The sequence below is a fragment of the Lissotriton vulgaris genome, chromosome 7 (genome assembly GCF_964263255.1).
Source record: "Lissotriton vulgaris chromosome 7, aLisVul1.2, whole genome shotgun sequence".
Lineage (NCBI taxonomy): Eukaryota > Metazoa > Chordata > Amphibia > Caudata > Salamandridae > Lissotriton > Lissotriton vulgaris.
The window spans coordinates 1,328,682,411-1,328,702,663 of NC_141695.1; the positions used below are offsets into that span (position 1 = coordinate 1,328,682,411).

Sequence of the window (20,253 nt, forward strand, 5' to 3'; positions counted from 1 at the left end):
AATTTATCGCTAATGATAGTTATTTTTCCAAACTATCAGCACTCTGTTTTTAGATTTGACACTAGGATTGCGTTTATTAAAGTTATTGAAGTGTCTTAGTAGTCAATTTTAACTTTAACTTTTGCACATTTTCACCTTCATGCACTGCAAATTTTCAGCACCACTGATTACAATTCAATTGTGGCTATATCAATCACTGGGTTATGGATTAAGTACAGCTTTTCCATCTACTGGTACCAGCTGCACTATTCATGCAACCCACAGTAAATCCCAGATGATGATGCTCTGCCACTATGGTGGGCTGATGGGATTCCTTTTTCACTTTGTGAGTGTGTATTCTTTCTGATCCAGACATTGTAGTTTCTGACTTTCTGTCTCATTGTTTGTAGACCAGTAGTTTCTTTGTGTTTTTTCAGCCGTAGTATGGGGACATGATACTGACTGGTCTTTAAAAATTGATTCCTTAGGACCCTTTCTATTACCTATTCCACCCAAATTGTTTTTACGGAAACAACTGCAGCTTTCCTGAGACAGTGTCGAAGGACTCATGAGGAAGGCCTATAACTCCTCCTATTTCCTTGGGAGCTAGTGTAACCTTCTGTGGAGGTACTATCATTGTCATGCACCATGATTCAGATCTCAAATCTCTTCCACCCAAGGTGGCCTCACAGACAAATTGTCTTTCTTAGAGTATGGAGTCTTGACACAGTACACAGGATTTCAGCTACAGATGCCCTGAAAGTTCATGTTTGGACCAGGTCTTTAAAGTTAACCCATGAATCACTCTTGCTGCCTTCAGCAGTTTTTAAACAAATATCTTTGGTCTTAAGACTATATTTTGCTGTCCCAGCTTTTGCTGCAACTGAAGGAGTTTTTTTACACTGTGTGTTCCAATGGTTGCAGTTAACGTACAGTGCACTGGTAATGCCGTAGTTACTTTAAAGTAAAATAACACTTGAAGTGTAGATTTTGTCTTTCAACATTATATTCGTGATAAACTATATGCGCATTAGATAAAATATATCATTGGGTTGTAACTGCAGTTAATGCGTAACCCTTTCCCATGTTCCCTTCCTTCCCCCTTCCTCCTGATCACATGTTGGTACATTCCCCTGGACAGCCCGGCGCTCGCTATGGAATGTTGACATAGCGAGCCGGCTTCCAGGTTGACAAGCTGACGGCAGTCTGTTGTGTTTTACTCAGTAATAAAGAAGTATGTACCAGACCTTGGGTCCTTGATCACTACATTTCTTGGCGACGAGGAGGAGGAAACTGAGCCAGGGACAGTGACTGTCGTTTCCCTGGGATGAATTGAGCGCTTGTCAACAAAGGAACATAGTAAAAGAAAAACGGAGCCTGTGAGTGAAGAAAAGACAGGAGCGAGTGACCGATGCTGGCTGTCAAGAAAGCTGTGTAAGCTTAACAAGTAAGGAGATACAGCGCTACAGGCTAGCCAATTTAAGAGACGATTAAAATAATCATAAGGAAATATACTTGTGGGTGCAGTTTCTCACTCGGGTGCCACGTCGGGCATCGCGCTATTGATTTTGAATGGGGAATGCCAAATAAAAGAGGAGGAGAGAAGTAGAAGCGTTAAGGGGTTGGTGCCATCTTTACACTCGAGTGCCGGGTCGGGCACACACTGCGAGTTGAGGGAAGAAGTGTCTCGTGATCCAGTCAGAGAGATCGCAGTGGCCATATTCTACTAACTTCCTCAAATGAAAGAAGGGCAGCCAACGGAACCTATTTCCCCGTTCCCGGCGGCGAGGCGCCTCCGTTCCATGCTGTGAGGCACCCCGATCTCCTCATCCTGCAAGAAGCTCCGGTGCGCTTAAGCCATCGACTCGCTGACTGAAGTTGAGGCTGTTTCCCCTAACCCTGGGCTTCTCGCGCGCACTGCTAACGGAGCGCTGACGGAATTTCATCGCCAAGCAGCGCGCTCACCGGCAGACTCCCAGTCGTGTCTCTGCATTTGGTGTCCGCTCCTCGCTCCGGTGTGAGCTCTAAGCAGAGCACAGCTGAGGTGTTTAAAGAGGTTGCTGGCCTGGGGAGGGCACGCCTGGAGGCAATTTCTCCATCGGAAAGTCGACTCCGTCCTGACAGGAACTATTCTGAGGGGAAGTCTCCTCACAGGAAGTTCCCGCCTGTTGGGGGGAAGGCAAGCTATTTCATTGGACCCATCTTCTCGACCTGTGGAAGCAGAAAGGGGACTGTAGGAATATTCATGTTAATGTTATTTTCCTAGTTATATTTTACGAGCGTCACGTGGCAAAGTGGGGAAAGTGAAGGTTCAAGGTATTTACCAGTGTAAATCTCTCATCCTGGGTAAACCATAGCTAGGGGCTTAGAGTCACTTTTACTTTTTGTGGTGCTGTTGCTTCTATTAAAGATAAGATATACTATAGGTTTTCAGGAGTTTTATGGCAATGGCAGGAGCAGGAATGAGCCAACCCCCACCTTTCCTCAATGAGTTAGGAGAACCAGTTATTCCCTGGAGAAGATGGGAAGGTATCTTCAAGTCTTACTTAATAGCCATTGGGGGTAGCAACTACACTAATATACGTAAACAACATATATTGCTACACAATTTAGGCACACATGGGAGGAAAATATATGAAGATGTTACAGGGAGATTGATTGAGGATGAGCAAGAGGTTGTGGAGGAAGGTGTCAATGTTTATGAAAGCACGCTGAGGGAATTAGCGGCACACTTTAAGGAGAAAATAAATGTGGTGATGGAAAGGCATAAGTTCTTCAAGAGAGTGCAGAAGAGGGAGGAGAAAGTGAGCAATTATATAGCGGTGTTGAGAGGGTTGTCAGCCACATGTGAGTTTGGTCAACTCACAGACTCGTTAATAAGAGACCAACTGGTGAGGTGCACCAATGACACTAAGACACAAGAGGAATTACTTACCAAGAATCCTAATCTTGAGGAAGCAATAAACATAGCTAAGGGACTGAAGCACACGGCACGTTGTATGAGGGAAATGAAAGCACCAGAGGGGACAAACAGAGAGAGGTCTGAAGGCAAATCTAGTACAGAGAGTGAAACGGTCTGTAAAGTAGGGGACAAGAGTAAAGAGGTCAATCGCAGCAAGCCAAGTTCCTCTGTGTGTTATAAATGTGGTAGTCCCAATCACTTGGCCAATAACTGGAAATGTCCGGCAAGGAATGTACAGTGCAGAAAGTGCAACAGGTGGGGGCATTATTCTAAAGTGTGTAAGGCTCCTGGAAAGGCAGTGCATGTTATTGAGGAGTCACCCCAGGAAGAGGAAAGGGAAAAGTCTTATGTTTTCCAAGTGGGGGATGAGGAAGATAACAGTGATGATGTTTACCCCAAATGTGATGTCTTACTAGATGGAGTGATGTTTAGCATGTATGCAGATTCGTGCTCCCCATATACTTTAGTAGACAAGAAAGTGTTTGATGATAAATTTGCCAACCATCCTGTAAAATTGTTGCCACCAGACATCAGTCCTAAGGGTTACAACGAGGGGAAAATCCCCCTTGAGGGCATGGTGACCATGAGAATCTCATTTAAAGATAGACACACAGTAGGAAAGGTGTATGTGTCCACGAGAGGATCGACCCTATTGAGCTGGAAACATCAGAAGCAGTTGGGGATCACTCTTGATCCAAACAACAGAGAGCAGGTGTTGTTAATTGATCCTGTAGGAATATCAGAGGATCTCACCAAAGAGTTCAAAGAAGTGTTCAGTGACAGATTGGGTGTATTTAAGAACTACATGCACAAGATAGTGTTAAAGGAGGGGGCTGTACCAGTGGTGCACAAGAGTAGGTCTATACCATTGCGCATGAGGGAGCCCCTCCAGCAGGAACTTCAGAGGCTAGTTAGTGAGGGGGTCATTACAGAAATTGAGACTTCAGCCTGGTTAGCCCCGATTGTTATCATGGCCAAAGATAAAGGGAACAGCATAAGACTCTGTGTGGACCTGAGGGACCTGAATGCGAATATCCTTGTGGACAGGTTTCCTCTTCCCAGAATAGGGGAGATGTTAAGCACCATAAGGGGGGCCAAGTATTTCAGTGTGCTGGACCTATCATCAGCCTATTACCAAATCAAGCTTCACCCGGATTCCCAACTACTGACAGCGTTCACCACCCCATTTGGAAATTTCAAGTTTCAGAGAATGCCATTTAGTTTGGCATCAGCAGCTGCTGCTTTCCAAAGAGTCATGCAACATGTGTTAAAAGACTGTAGGAACACCATCTGTTTTCAAGATGATATACTGATCTTTGGAGGTTGCGAAGAAGAACACAATGAAATGGCTAGAAGGGTTTTGGAAAAGTTGAAAGAGGTAGGCTTCACCACGAAGCCCTCCAAATGCAAACTAGGAGTAAGTTCGGTGGACTACCTGGGACACACCCTATCTGAAGACGGCATCAAGCCAAAACATGACTTAGTGAAGGCAGTGGAGGATGCTCCCACTCCCAAGAGTAAAGAGGACATACTTTCTTTCCTAGGTCTTGCGGAATATATGGCCAAATTTATTAAGGATTTTGCAATGGTGTCGTAGCCGCTAAGAGACTTGATAAAGAAGGACAGTGTTTATGATTGGGGAAAGGAACAAGAAATGTCCATGAAGTGCATAAAGAAGGCAATCATTGAAGCCCCATTTATAGGGAAGTTTGATCCGAACGGTGCAACCATCATCTCTACGGATGCAAGCACAGAGGCATCGGGGCAACTCTGGCGCAGAGAGAAGGCAGCAAGATAAACGTGATAGCCTTCGCATCAAGAACACTCACATTGTCTGAGAAAAATTACTCGACCATAGAGAAAGAGGCACTAGCTGTCTATTGGGCCATTTGTCACTACAAGTTTTTCATTTGGGGAATTCCATTTGAAGTACAGACCGACCATAAACCTGTGGTTTCCCTGTTCACCAAGAAGGACATGGAAAGCATGACGCCACGAATAGCGAAATGGGCAGTGGGTCTTCAAGCCTACAACTTCAGAGTATCCTACATACCTGGACAACAAAATAGAGTTGCTGACTTCCTATCGAGAGCACCCGCAGAAGGAGAAGAGGAAGAAGAAGTGAAGGGTAGCTCAATCCTGGAGGTGCGTCTAGCGGCAGTGGAAAAGGTGTCATGGGAAACACAGATGGAACTAGACGAAGTATTGAAGAAGGTGAGGAGGCATATACTATCTGGATGGCCCAAGAAATGCAAGGACATGGAGACGGAGATCCAGCCATATTGGAATGTGAGGGAGGATCTATCGGTGGAAGGTGATTTCATACTGAAGTCAGGGAAATTAGTCCCGCCAGAAGCCTTAAGAAACAAAGTAGTGGAACTGGCTCACGAGGGATATTTAGGAAGAAGCTTGTGCAAAGCCAGACTTCGTGCAGACTACTGGTTTCCTACAATGGACAGAGAAATGGAGGACAAGGTACGTGATTGCTACGCGTGCGCTCTGAGTGACAAAACTAAGATCACGAGAAGAGCACCGCTGTCACCAGTTGAAGTACCGGAGGAGCCGTGGAGCAAGTTAGGCTTTGATATAGCAGGTTCCATCCATGGCAAAGGACCCCAAGACTGGTACTTACTGGTCCTAGTGGACTACTTCTCAAGCTGGATAACCTGCAAGACCGTCCACAGTGTGAGCACCAAAGTGATAGTTGATTTCCTGAAAGAGGTGTTCACACTAGAAGGTATACCCTCAACACTGGTGACCGACAATGGCGTGCAACTGATCTCAGAAGAGATTAAGGATTTCCTCAAAGACTGTTCAGTGACCCACATTCGCACACCACTGTATTGTCCTAAAGCAAACGGGAAGGTGGAGAGAGTCAAATGAATGCTGAAGGAGTGCATACAGTTGGCCAACCGGGCAGGGGAGAACATTGAGGAAGCCATAAGGGACATGTTGTGGGCTTACCACACCACGCCGAAGTCTACCACTGGATGCACGCCCTTTGAGTTGCTGAGGGGAAGAAAAGCTGGCACCAAACTCACACCAGGTTGGATGGGGAGAAAACAAACAATGGAGATCGAGCACAAAGTGGTCAAGAGGAGAATTGAAGACAGTCAACAGAAATACAAGGAATGTTATGACAAGAAGTGGGGAGTGAAGGAGAGAGAATTTCAGGAAGGACAAGGAGTCTATGTAAAGAAACCAGAGAGACTATGGAGAGGCGGCAACAAGTTCTATGCCTCGAAGACCATCCAGCGGCAAAATAGAAACTCCGTGGTCGTGGAAGATGATAGACTATGGAGTCATGATCGAGTGGTTCCAGCAGAAGGGGGAGAACATAGGACAATAACGAGAAGAGCGGGAGGTAATGACATCAGTGAAAACATCAGACGAGACAGAAGGAGTGACAGATTTAGGACCTCTCCTCAGTGGCACAAACAGTACATAATGAGATAGACACATACACTAAAGTCATAGTAATCTAGATCACCCTATGCTAGATATCCTGTTTTTTTCCTGTTCTTTCCCTTAAGGGGGATGATGTGTTGTAACTGCAGTTAATGCGTAACCCTTTCCCATGTTCCCTTCCTTCCCCCCTCCTCCTGATCACATGTTGGTACATTCCCCTGGACAGCCCGGCACTCGCTATGGAATGTTGACATAGCGAGCTGGCTTCCAGGTTGACAAGCTGACGGCAGTCTGTTGTGTTTTACTCAGTAATAAAGAAGTATGTACCAGACCTTGGGTCCTTGATTACTACACATTGCTAGTTTAACTCCAAGGTGCTCAGATTATAAACAGTGTCTACTTCCCATTTTGAGACAGTGTGAGGTAACTGGCACATGAATTTCAGGATTCTGAGCTGTTTGTAGGGTGCACTCGAGTACGACTGTAGGTTCATTATACACATCAGCCACTTCATGATACCTTCTTCCGGTTTTCTCTGATGCACAGGAAGATTTCTGTAGTTGTATTCATTGAGCTAAATAGGAGATGTACTTTGGGGTTTCTGTAGTCTCCCGGTCTATTCCATCGCTCCTTTTACAGTGGAGTAAAGGGATGCATTTATCATCAGTCCTGTTTATCTAGAGCAGGGTTCTTCAAACTGTGGGGCGCGCCCCCCTGGGGGGGCTCGGCGCCATCCCAGGGGGGGCGCGGGCTCCACTTCAATCTTCCCTTTATGCCCGTTCCTTTGTCTGGGTGATTCTCCCAGGAGGGGGCCAATTCATGGAGTCGACAGCTTCGGCTGCAGTGCAGGCAAGGAGTCTCCTCTGCTAAAAACGAAAGCAAACAAACAGACACGCTTTCAGCTTTAGCAGAGGAGACCCCTTGCCTCCCACTGCAGCTGGAGCTGTCGACTCCGTGAATTGGCCCCCTCCATAGCTGCCAAGGTTTCAGATCAGTGCGTGTGACATTTTCACAATATTAGTGCAATTATGAGTGAGATTTAAGCCATTAGGAGTGACACTTTCTCAAAAGTAAAATAAAGCATTAAAGATTAAGCATATAATTAATCAGAATATACACTCATTTCGACAACGAGAACTTTAAAAGGGTCTAACCTGCACAGCACTGGAAATGAAAGTACACCACTAACCTGGTACACTACTCGGGTGAGGTTGGCAACTGGTAACTAGTTTACTTTCAAAATATTTTGGTATTCAGATCTTCGGCCAGGCAGCCGCAGGGCTGCGCGTGACTCTGCACTTAGGATGCCTTGAACCACCCTCCACAGCAATCATTCTTGGTTTAATGCTGCCGGTACTCAGTTAGTTCAGGCAGCGTGTCCCGAGTCCTCTCCAGGCAGCCGCTGCAATGAATCGGATGGCCCTTACCTTTAGTGTGGAAGGTCATGACTCCGACTACGCCCTGCACTGCACTGGGCTCAGTTGCTGCTATATTGAACTGTCGACCCCTAACTAGACGGATCCCTTTTGGCGATTTCTGTATTGTATGTCCACTGATGATGCTTTCTTAACGTGAAATAACACTAGTAATTAGAACGGCAGTACTGGCGGCGCGCTAGCGCTATTAATAACATTTAAAGCTAATTGTTTAAAAAGAGAGCGATACCTCAGTAAGGCACAACTTACTTAGCAAGCTGACTGAATGTGCGGCAATTGTACAGGCCGCCGCTCCGTGTGTGGCCCAGCAGCAGCTGTACAGAAGGGGCTGGTGTGCTGGGCTGCTGAGGGACAACTCCAGCCGCAACGGGCCATCCAGGATTGAGGTCGGGTCCTTAGTGTCCATGGCATGAGAGAGGTGATGGATGGATTGATGTATTGATGGGTGAATGAATGAATGGATGGATGGATGAGTGAAGGGGTGGATGTGGGGATGGATTGGTGATTGAGGAGTGTGGATGGACGGGGGGATGAGGTGAGAAGTCAATGGATGGATTCATGAGTGGATGCGTGGATGGATGAGCAGGTGGATGGAGGGATGGGTGGCTGGGTGAGGGGGAATGGAGAGAGAGGGGGTGGATGGATGAGTGAGGACATGGATGAATGATTGGCAGAGTGGATGGGCAGGTGTGTGCATGGATGGGAGAGGAGCATGGAGATGGATGGGTCAGAGAGTGCATGCATGAGTGGGGGGAGGGTGGAGAGCGGGAGGGATGGATGGGTGGGTGGATGGATGAGTGGGGGGTTGAGTGGGTGGACGGATGAGTGACTGGGTGGATGGATGAGTGGGTGGGGGGGTGGCTGGATGGGTGAGAGGGTGGGTGGTTGGATGGATGAGTGAGTGGATGGATGGATGGGTGGAGGAGTGGATGGATGAATGGAGGAGTGGATGGATGAGTGGGAGGATAGCTTGGATGAAGGGGTGAGTGGTTGGATGGATGAGTGGGTGGATGGATGGGTGGAAGAGTGGATGGATTGGGTGAAGGTATGGATGATGGATGATAGATGGATGGGTGAGGGGGTGGATGGAGGTATGGATGGGTGAGATGATGGATGGAGGGATGGATGGTGGATGAGTTTGCAAGTGGTTGAAGGGGTTTGGATGTGGATGGGGCACAGATGGAGGGTGTGTGGCCCAGCGGCAGCTGTACAGGAGGGGCTGGTGTGCTGGGCTGCTGAAGGACAACTCCAGCAGCAACGGGCCATCCAGGATTGAGCTGATACCGCCGGTCGGGTCCTTAGTGTCCATGGCATAGGAGAGGTGATGGATGTATTGATGTATTGATGGGTGAATGAATGAATGGATGGATGGATGAGTGAAGGGGTGGATGTGGGGATGGATGGGTGATTGAGGAGTGTGGATGGACGGGGGGATGGATGGAGGAGTGAAGGGGTGGGTGAGAGGTCAATGGATGGATTCATGAGTGGATGCGTGGATGGATGAGCAGGTGGATGGGTGAAGGGTGGATGGAGGGATGGGTGGGTGGCTGGGTGAGGGGGGAATGGAGAGAGAGGGGGAGGATGGATGGATGAGTGAGGACATGGATGAATGATTGGCAGAGTGGATGGGCAGGTGTGTGCATGGATGGGTGAGGAGAGGAGTATGGAGATGGATGGGTCAGAGAGTGCATGCATGAGTGGGGGGAGGGTGGAGAGCGGGAGGGATGGATGGGTGGGTGGATGGATGAGTGGGGGGTTGAGTGGGTGGACGGATGAGTGACTGGGTGGATGGATAAGTGGGTGGGGGGATGGCTGGATGGGTGAGAGGGTGGGTGGTTGGATGGATGAGTGAGTGGATGGATGGATGGGTGGAGGAGTGGATGGATGGTTGGAAGAGTGGATGGATGAATGGAGGAGTGGATGGATGAGTGGGTGGATGGATGGGTGGAAGAGTGGATGGATTGGGTGAAGGGATGGATGATGGATTAATGGGTGAGGGGGTGGATGGAAGGATGGATGGGTGAGATGATGGATGGAGGGATGGATGGTGGATGGGTTTGCAAGTGGTTGAAGGGGTTTGGATGTGGATGGGGCACAGATGGAGGGGCGGAATGAATGGTGGGGGAGTTGGTGGATGACACGGTGTACATGATGGATGGGGAGGGTTGTGATGACTTCCTTTGCCTTGGAGGATTGTGTTTTGAGCTGTGTGGTACGCCTCTGTCGTTTCGCCACACCCACTCTCAGGCCTGCAGTTTGCTAGGCACTCTTGTTGTGTTGAGCATTGTTTGCCGGATATGTCCCGTGGTGTGCGCGTTGCAGTCGATCATGTGGTGTGCCGGATTCCCGAGGTTTCGGTCGGGTGGTGGGGGGGGCCCAACATCTGGGGGAATTCAGCTGGGGGGGCTCAACCTGGAAAAGTTTGAATACCTCTGATCTAGAGCCTCTTGTTTCTGGCTATAGAGTTGCTGTGAATTGTTCCACCATTCTCCACAAGGCAGCAGTGATAAATCATTTTGAGGACTGAGCACCTGGCTGTCCATTTGCCTTTGACTCCGAAAAATGGCTTTGCTCCACTGCATCCCTCCTCTTACTAATACTGAGCTTCCAAAACATACAAATCAGGAACCTGTTCTGAATCCCTTAGCTTTGCCGCAGCCTCCATATGCAGTCCAGCTGCAGTTCAATACTACTTCTGCCAAGCCGCTCCATGACGCAGACATTCTGACCGCTACATCTTGTGCATGCTACACATTTCTCGATGAAAGGACACTTGTCTCACCTGTTACTTAAGGATTGCCTGCTTCAGTATGTGACTTGTAGAATGATTCTATACGGATGAGACAGATATTGCCTCTTTCAGAAAAAAATTGCTAGTGCGCATCATAATCTTATCCAGGGTTAGATGTATACCATGTTGAACACACTGATATGAAGAAGTTGAATATGTCTGTAAGTGACTGTGGATAGTTCAGGTAACTGCTATGTGTACATGCTCAAAATGGAGCTACATCCTCTTCTGCCAAAAGCGATAAAAGCATACAATGGAGCTCCATGGTCTTGGAATGATGGCTCAACTTTTGTAAGGCTTAAAACGACGTCCTCTCGACACATCAAAGGAAGAAGTGGGGAACATCTCCAGAAAGGAAGATTCCCATTTTTTAGCCTGGGGGTTATCTTCAATGTCACTGTTGTTTCTCCTAAGACAGGAGATCACTCCTACCTGTACTAAGGAGGGGGAAAGCAGATCCTGCCTCCTTGTTAGCCACCTCGCCCAAGGAAGAGAAAATGGAGCAACCGTTTGATTACCGAGAGCCCAGATTGCACTCCCAGTCTACGGAACAACTTTAACAACAACTTGAGATCTAAATCAAATCAAAAGCAGTTCATGAAACCTTTGAAAACAGAGCTATTTAGTCTTGTTTTCAACCGAACGTCATGGTGGTCACTCTTCTCAAGATGGATGTTAACTAACTTTCTTTTCTCTCACTATCTTTTGTATGGCATCACTGTGTGAGATCTGAACTAACCAAGAAGTAACATGTTTCACTGACCAAAGCAGTAATTAGGTAAATAAATAGAACCCTCTTCATTTTTCAAATGCGTTGTGGGTGCTCCTTTGACATAACTGATTATCACCATCATAGTTTTAGATGATTATTGATGAGGTTTTCATGATGTTGAAAGATGAATAATAAAAGGATCACACACTTTTTTTTGTAATGTATAATTTGTTTTAAGTGGCTCAAGTGTTATTTTCTTACTGTGAACTGCATGCAAGAATACACTGCACTACCAATGTCTATAGCACTAGCGGCTCATCAGTACAGGCATCGGCGGCTTCACCCTCCACTGCCATTTTCAGATGCATGATGAGTGTCTGTTAGGCAGAGCAAAGTTCAACCCTGAAGGGCACTCATGTGATCAGGGTCAGGTCCAAGGTGTTTTACATGCATTAATGTGCAGGCGAGTGGCAGGCAGAAGATTTCACACCCTTGAGGGCAGCAACATCATTTGCCTAGCAAAGCCCTGTCACGATCCTCACCTTGATGATGAAGAGGCTTCTCCGATAGCCCCTTGTGCTTTAGGTTCCAGCCCTGAAGTGCACTGGGCGGACTCCCAATCATTGAAGCCTCACACCACCCTTTCCCAACTCAGTATCAGTTTTTTGTTAAGAAATACAAAATATAATGTAGAAAGGGGCTTCTTGTGACTTCATGTTTCAAGGCAACAAATGTGAATAAAGAAGAACAAGAGTAATATGTGTGTGTGTGTGTGTGTGTGTGTATATATATTTATATATATATATATATTACCTACTGGCGGTCGCCAGTAGGTATATATAGTTAGGATTTTTTCTCTATGGGATTTTTGAAAATTCTATGTCTAATAACTTTGGCGTTTGTGGACGGAATTGGCTGAAATTTTCAGGAAAATGGAACATTTTGTTTCTGAGCAGCCCCTGGCAATTTGGGGGGGTTTCATCAAGGGGGGGCTGAGAAAAAAGGGGGGTCCCAAAACATGTTTTTCCCATGTTAATTTCCACAGGGCGGTTGGCTTCACTTTTAGCTCGAACGGCTGAATGGATTTGCCGAAACTTGGCAAAATTGTAGGGACTGTTAGCCCGATGTGCCTTTGCTAGGTCTCAATATATGTGCTCCAGTGGATTTTGAGTAATTTAGGTTCAAAAAAAGATATATATCTGGGCGGAGCCTAACCACACATCTGATCTGATTGGCTGTCAGCACTTCATCCAAGAAGTGTTGGCAGCCATCTTGGGACCAATATACATGATAGCACCTCATTAAAAAGCATTGTAGTTAATAGAGGGTTTTAGGACTTTATGGTACCATCAACAAATGATTTATAATGTAACTACTCGTTTTAGGAATTGTGGTGGGTTCTAAGGTGATTTTACCATGTGAAAAAACCTTCTGCTGTGATATCATGAATATTGTTTGAAAGAAAACTAATATCTCATGATTTTCCCACAGTGGTTTGGAAGGGAATCTATAAGCTAAACTGAAAGCATATTTTCTGTAAATTCACATTATCTTTCTCAGTCATGTGAAAATGAAGTCTGACATTCTCAGTAAAACATGTACATCCAAAAAGGACAGAGACTGTCAGTTGATTCCTTTGTGTTCTACTGCAGCCTCCTAGAGTGTTCTAAAGAACAACTAGAGCGCTAACAGTCCTACTTATTACAAAGGTATGGCACACCCGAAGCCATCTTGATTGGAATAAAGTGGTAACTCTTAAAACATTTAATTTAAAAAGAAACAACATGAGGGGGTATATTTTGCCATAGAAAGTATGATTAGTGCTGCAGAATGAAAAATTAGGGCACATTTTGAGTGACTTCTCAAATACTTTTCTATTTCATTAAAACATTCTGACATGCAGTCTCCCAAAATGGCCACCAGAGACAAAAGAGCCCAAATGTAGCCCAAATATCACCCAGATGTAGCCCAAGTATAGCCCAATGACAGAATGTCCCAGAGTGTTCTAAAGAACAACTAGAGCGCTAACAGTCCTACTTATTACAAAGGTATGGCACACCTGAAGCCATCTTGATTGGAATAAAGTGGTAACTCTTAAAACATTTAATTTAAAAAGAAACAACATGAGGGGGTATATTTTGCCATAGAAAGTATGATTAGTGCTGCAGAATGAAAAATTAGGGCACATTTTGAGTGACTTCTCAAATCCTTTTCTATTTCATTAAAACATTCTGACATGCAGTCTCCCAAAATGGCCACCAGAGACAAAAGAGCTCAAATGTAGCCCAAATATCACCCAGATGTAGCCCAAGTATAGCCCAATGACAGCATGTCCCAGAGTGTTCTAAAGAACAACTAGAGCGCTAACAGTCCTACTTATTACAAAGGTATAGCACACCTGGAGCCATCGTGATGGGAATAAAGTGGTAACTCTTAAAACATTTAATTTAAAAAGGAACAAAATGAGGGGGTATATTATGCAATAGAAGGTATTATTAGTGCTGCAGAAAGAAAAATTAGGGCACATTTTGAGTGACTTTTCAAATCCTCTTCTATTTCATTAAAAAATTCTGACATGCAGTCTCCCAAAATGGCCACCAGAGACAAAAGAGCCCAAATGTAGCCCAAATATCACCCAGATGTAGCCCAAGTATAGCCCAATGACAGAATGTCCCAGAGTGTTCTAAAGAACAACTAGAGCGCTAACAGTCCTACTTATTACAAAGGTATGGCACACCTGAAGCCATCTTGATTGGAATAAAGTGGTAACTCTTAAAACATTTAATTTAAAAAGAAACAAAATGAGGGGGTATATTTTGCCATATGAATTATGATTAGTGCTGCAGAAAGAAAAATTAGGGCACATTTTGAGTGACTTCTCAAACTCTCTTCAATTTCATTAAAAAATTCTGACATACAGTCTCCCAAGATGGCCACCAGAGACAAAAGAGCCTAAATGTAGCCCAAATATCACCCAGATGTACCCCAAGTATAGCCCAATGGCAGAATGTCCCAGAGTGTTCTAAAGAACAACTAGAGCGCTAACAGTCTTACTTATGACAAAAGTATGGCACACCAGAAGCCATCTTGATTGGAATGAAGTGGTAAGTCTGAAAACACTCAATTTAAAAAGGAACAACATGAGGGGGTTAATTTTGCCATAGAAAGTATGATTAGTGCTTCAGAAAGAAAAATTAGGGAACATTTTGAGTGACTTCTCAAATCCTCTTCTATTTCATTAAAACAATTCTGACATGCAGACTGAAACATGCACTTTGAATACCAGCAGCAGACGTCCCTGGTGAGCAGTAGCTTTACTACAGTGATCTAATGTGCAACTAGAGTGCTAACATTCAGAATTTATGGCAAATGTGTGACACATCTGAATGCCTTCTTGATGGAACCAAAGTAAACAAGCATTGAAAATGCAATAGATCTCGCCCTCGTTTAAGTTAAAGCTATTCTGTTTGTAATGAGGTGGCTTTTTAGCTTTGCTTTTATTAGTGTTTTTTCAACTTTCATGTAAATAACATGCATCTGTATGCATATAAGTATATGTATGCATGCATTTATGTTTGTATTTATATAGATATACAGATGATATATGTTTATATATGTATGTATATATATATATTCACTGAAAAAACCATAGGTTATAGACCATATATAGTTAGGAATTAGCATTTACAAAACCTTGAAAATTCACTGAAAAAACCATAGGTTATAGATCATATATAGTTAGGAATTAGCATTTACAAAACCTTGAAAATTCACTGAAAAAACCATAGGTTATAGACCATATATAGTTAGGAATTCGCATTTACAAAACCTTCTTTTACTCACACAAAGCCATTGAAATTCCATATATAGTTAGTTGCACTAACTATATATCGCGCACCCGCAATCCACTGCTGATGATGTCACATATTACATCATTCATGACATGGTCAGTGACATCACTGATGACATCTCAAATGACATCACTGATGACATCACTGATGACAACATCCAGTGACTGTATGTTTCTGTAAAGTTAAAATATGTCTTACATATTGAAGAATGAGTGGATGTATAAGTGTCTGGTTGAAGGATTTAGTAGGTGCATGACTGACTGTATGAGTGAGTGATTAAATGTGTCTCACTGAGTGCATGGGTTAGTGACTAAACTGTCTTAATTTGTGCATCATTATGTCTGTTGTTCTGTAAACTGTTGCATGTGTTGATAAGTAGCTATATGAGTAACTATATGGGTTATTGATTGGTTGCCCAAGTATTTGTATGGGAGACTGAGTGTGTGTGTGGGTGGCTGGGAGGTGTATGACTCTGTGCATAGATGTGTGAGCAGTTGATTCACTAGATGTATGGTTTCAAAAGTGCATGTGGAAACAGCTGTATGGGCGGTTGACTGTGTGCATGAGTGTATTGGTGAGTGAATGGATATCTCAGTGCTACATGTCAAAGTAAGTACATATGTAAAACACAGTACATGTGAGAGTTGACATATATAAATAACTGTGCATAAGAGCCAGTGAATGTGTGAGTGGCTGTATGGATCATTGTGAACTTGTATCAGGGATTGTATAAGAGAGTAAATATGTGTTAGTATATGTTTGAATAAGTAAAGTTTGTATAACTGTATAGTTGAGGAAATGGAGGTGTGATTGATTCTTTGCATGACTGACTAGGTGTGTGAGTAACTCCATGGATGAGTGACAGTCTGTGAGTGTCTGTTTACACTGATTGTATCTAAGGTTATATTAGAGTCTGAAGAGGTTCATCGTATTATCACATGAATGATATCATCAGTGATGTGATCAGTAATGTCAAATGAGATGTCATCAGTGATGTCATCAGTGATGTCATTTGAGATGTCATCAGTGATGTCATCAGTGATGTCACTGACCATGTCATGAATGATGTAATATGTGACATCATCAGCAGTGGATTGCGGGTGCGCGATATATAGTTAGTGCAACTAACTATATATGGAATTTCAATGGTTTTGTGTGAGTAAAATAAGGTTTTGTAAATGCGAATTCCTAACTATATATGGTCTATAACCTATGGTTTTTTCAGTGAATATATATATATATATATATATATATATATATATATATATATATATATATATATATATATATATATATATATATATAGCTCACATAAACTTTTATATATACACCCACACATATATATATATATATATATATATAAATGTATATATTTATATTACTCTTGTTATTCTGTTAGATTTATTCACATTAGTTGCTTCGAAACATGAAGTCACAAGAAGCCCCTTTCTACATTAGATTTTGTATTTCTTAACGAAAAACTGATAGTGAGTTGGGAAAGGGTGGTGTGAGGCTTCAATGATTGGGAGTCCGCCCAGTGCACTTCAGGGCTCAAACTTAAAGCACATGGGGCTATAGGAGAAGCTCCCCTCATCATCAAGGTGAGGATCGTGACAGGGCTTTGCTAGGCAATTGATGTTGCTGCCCTCAAGGGTGTGAAATCTTCTGCCTGCCACTCGCCTGCACATTCATGCATGTAAAACACCTTGGACCTGACCCTGATCACATGAGTGTCCTTCAGGGTTGAACTTTGCTCTGCCTAACAGACGCTCATCATGCATCAGAAAATGGCGGTGGAGGGTGAAACCCCGATAAACCGATATATATCCTAGAAGGCATCTCTGAGTAAAATATCACTGATCGTATTTGCCCTGTTGTAACTTATGCTTTACCCTATGTTTTTGCTTTTCTTCACTTTTGACTGTTCTCCATTTGCCCGCCTATTAATGATACTGTTCATTCTTTCTTCTAGGGAGACTCTGGGGGGCCCTTGGTTTGCTACATGGATGGTGGCTGGTTCCTAGCCGGTGTTGTAAGCTGGGGAACTTTATGTGCTCAACGCAATCGCCCAGGTGTCTACACACTGGTCACTGCCTACAACAGCTGGATATTAGAAAATGCCCCGGAAGTGAAGCTGGGGCGGGTAAATGTCACTTCCAATAGTGACTGCCTGACAAGAACAAGGTTCTTCTCTTTCCTACTTACAATTGTCCTCCTCTTTTGGCTCATCCTCTGAAAGAAGCATTCTCCTGTCCTATCTTTTCTCCAATACTCGTCCAGGTATGCATCTCTGTAAATGTCCACCGTAAGCAGCATTTTGATATTCAAGACGAAAGGGAAATATGAAGGTCATTGTGCAATGACCACTGAAGTCTACTGCTTGAAGCAGCACCACAATGCACACATGACCAAAGCGAGACACTCCATTTAATGCAATCATGACCAATCTTGAGACTCCTAGCACACTGACAATTTTGAACTGGATGTGAAGTCACCTTCGCAAAGCTTTATGAGAACTGTGCAATCCGTCTACATCAGACGACAGTGAATCTCTGAATGTGCCAGTGAGCAAATGAAGAAAAGACTGCAGAATTAAATGAAGGGACAATTTATAAGATTCAGCATGCTGTTTTATTGGGAGTGGATGTGAAAGAGATAGAGAGAGAGACATTTGCCTTTCCCTTCCAAGAAGGTCAGTTTGGCACTGACCCTGTATCTCGAAAGCCTGCCTCGCTCCCAGCACCGGATCTGATGTGTTTGCCAAGGCATGAGTATCAGCCGCGTTAGGTAGTGGGATGACCTGCAGGGCGGTGACGTGGGGAGGGGGAGGGGCAGGGGCAGGGTGGGGGGGGGAGTAATGTATGGATTACGTAGTTTTACAGGTAAGTAAACAAAAAAAACAAAAAACGAATTTTGTTGTGTGCACTGCATCACCAGATGCGATGCAGTGCGCGCAACTAAATTCGTTTTATTTATTTATATGTTTACTTACCTGTAAAACTCCACAATCCATACATTTCTACCCCCCACCCTGCCTCTCCCCCGCCCCACATCACCGCCCTGCAGGTCCTCCCACTACCGACCGCGGCTGATGAGTATGTTAAATTGAATAGGGATCCAAATGTTGAAATTATCCCTTAAAAGCTGCACACAGCTATTATAAACCACACGTATTTCTCATTTCTTGAAATCACAATCTGAAGGTTTTCTCACCACATATTAAAGATGTCACAATTTCTTGGGAAATTGCACTCAATATATTTACTTGTTTTGGGTGAAAAGGTTTCTTACAATGTGCCAAGCTCCTGGTTTAAGCGCATATCTTGTTACTTGTCACTTACTTTACACACCAGTGCTCACCAGGCTTTGCTGTCATGTTGGTTGGTCAATCTGGCTTTGCTGCCAGTAAGGAACACAGAGCTTGATTTCGAGTTTGACAGCGTGGGATTGAGAATCCTTCCAATGTATTACAAGTGCATTATATTCTGTAGCACTTGCAATACGCCTGGCAGAATATCTGTCGCCGCATTTGTGATTGAGTAACTGTCCGCTAACACTGTATATCAGGCCCATAGTCACCATTGGTGGTGTACTAAATGTGTTCTTGTGCTGGGAAGGAGGGGAGGTCCTCTCACTGCACCACAATATCCAGAGATTGAGAGCTAGCATCTCTCCAGTGACGAACTGCTTGTATCTTTGCATCGTAAAGAAAGCGTTGTCTTTTATGCTAACAAAGGCATAGCAATGCTCTTTGTTATAATTATTTATATAATTGGTTGTATTAACACTATTGGATCGACTTTATCATGTTACAACAAGTACATGTTCCTAATTTTCCCTTCTTTCCTAGAAAACTGTTATGCTAGGTGTTTCCTCCTTTATGCTTTGATTAGCATTTTTATGTCTTATTTCGTTTTTATCTGTCAGTATGTGAACATTTATTAAAGCCCTTTCGATCAATAAAGTTTCATATTGTTTCCAAATGTGTACTATGCTGGTTTCCGTATGTGTAAAGCTTCAAAGGTAGACCTGGGTTTCATTGTCAGTATTTGGAGTCAAACACCAACTCTTTCAAAGTTTTCACACTTTTATTCTCAAGTCCTTGTTGTGGGCTCTTGGTTGGCTGTTTTTTTTTTTTTAGAAAAGTAAAACTCTAGTGAAAACATTGAAACGTCAGGATGATAAAATAAGGCCACCAGGAGAAAGGGTAACAGGGGGGGCGGGGGGTAATGTTATCTCCAAGCACAAGGGCCGCTCTTCCATCAAAACTCTGGAATTCGAATTTGATAGAACTGGTAGTTTAATCCTATTATGATTGGCTCAAATCTGACTTTAAGGTTAAATACTTAAGGGTCTATTAGAATGTCTGGCGGATCGCCACCGCCCGCATGGCGGTGGCGATCTGCTCAACATTCTCCTCCACCTACATGCAATTTACCCCCAGCCTGATTATTTTAGACACCGCCATTCATATTACTATGCATACGGGGATCTGCCTTTCCGTGGCGGCGTTGCCGTTGATGGAGCGCGCAGGGACCAGCTAACTGAAATTTACCATACTCACCTTTGGCCCATACAACATTCACACTTTGAACTAGCAGTCCTACCTAACCAATTTACTAATTTAATCACTGTATCAGTTTGCCCAGAGGTTCATTTAGCACTTATACCTGTAAACAATGACTTACCAATCAGCGGCACCTTACTATAAGTCCTGTGAATCAGAGGGAGTTAGAATAAACAGGCAATATTTAAACACATTTACCTTGCTTATATTAACCACAGACTCTGGGAAATTTTTAAAACCTTTATCTATGATAGATTTTCTGAGTCAAAATGAAAAGGGCCACAATCTCGTGACCATAAATTTTACAAGCAAGAACTAACCAGCAGGACATAAAGTTTGTAAGAAATCACAGTAACACCTTTAGACATTGGTACCTGGGAAGGGGGAGAAAAAGAAATAGCACATGGACATACCGCATAGATTATATTTACCTATAATGGTGCAATGACCAATCCTGGCCACGGGCTGGGGCAAAATACAGACCAGGACCAGGCTCCCGACAATCGGGTGCCCACGGGACAAGACCGGTGCAGATCAGAACAGGTGA

The 20,253-nt window shown here is 44.0% G+C and overlaps 1 protein-coding gene across 1 annotated transcript in view; it reads left to right on the forward strand.

The window, feature by feature from the left end:
• LOC147703613 (prostasin-like) overlaps positions 1 to 19,119 on the forward strand; it is a 142,882-nt gene extending 123,763 nt beyond the window's left edge. Inside the window, exons 6-7 of the mRNA XM_086929525.1 lie at positions 17,112 to 17,910; positions 18,236 to 19,119. Of these exons, the coding sequence (XP_086785651.1) occupies positions 17,112 to 17,375 (264 nt within the window). The 3' untranslated portion in view covers positions 17,376 to 17,910; positions 18,236 to 19,119. The remainder of the gene's footprint in view (positions 1 to 17,111; positions 17,911 to 18,235) is intronic.
• Positions 19,120 to 20,253: the final 1,134 nt, after the last annotated feature.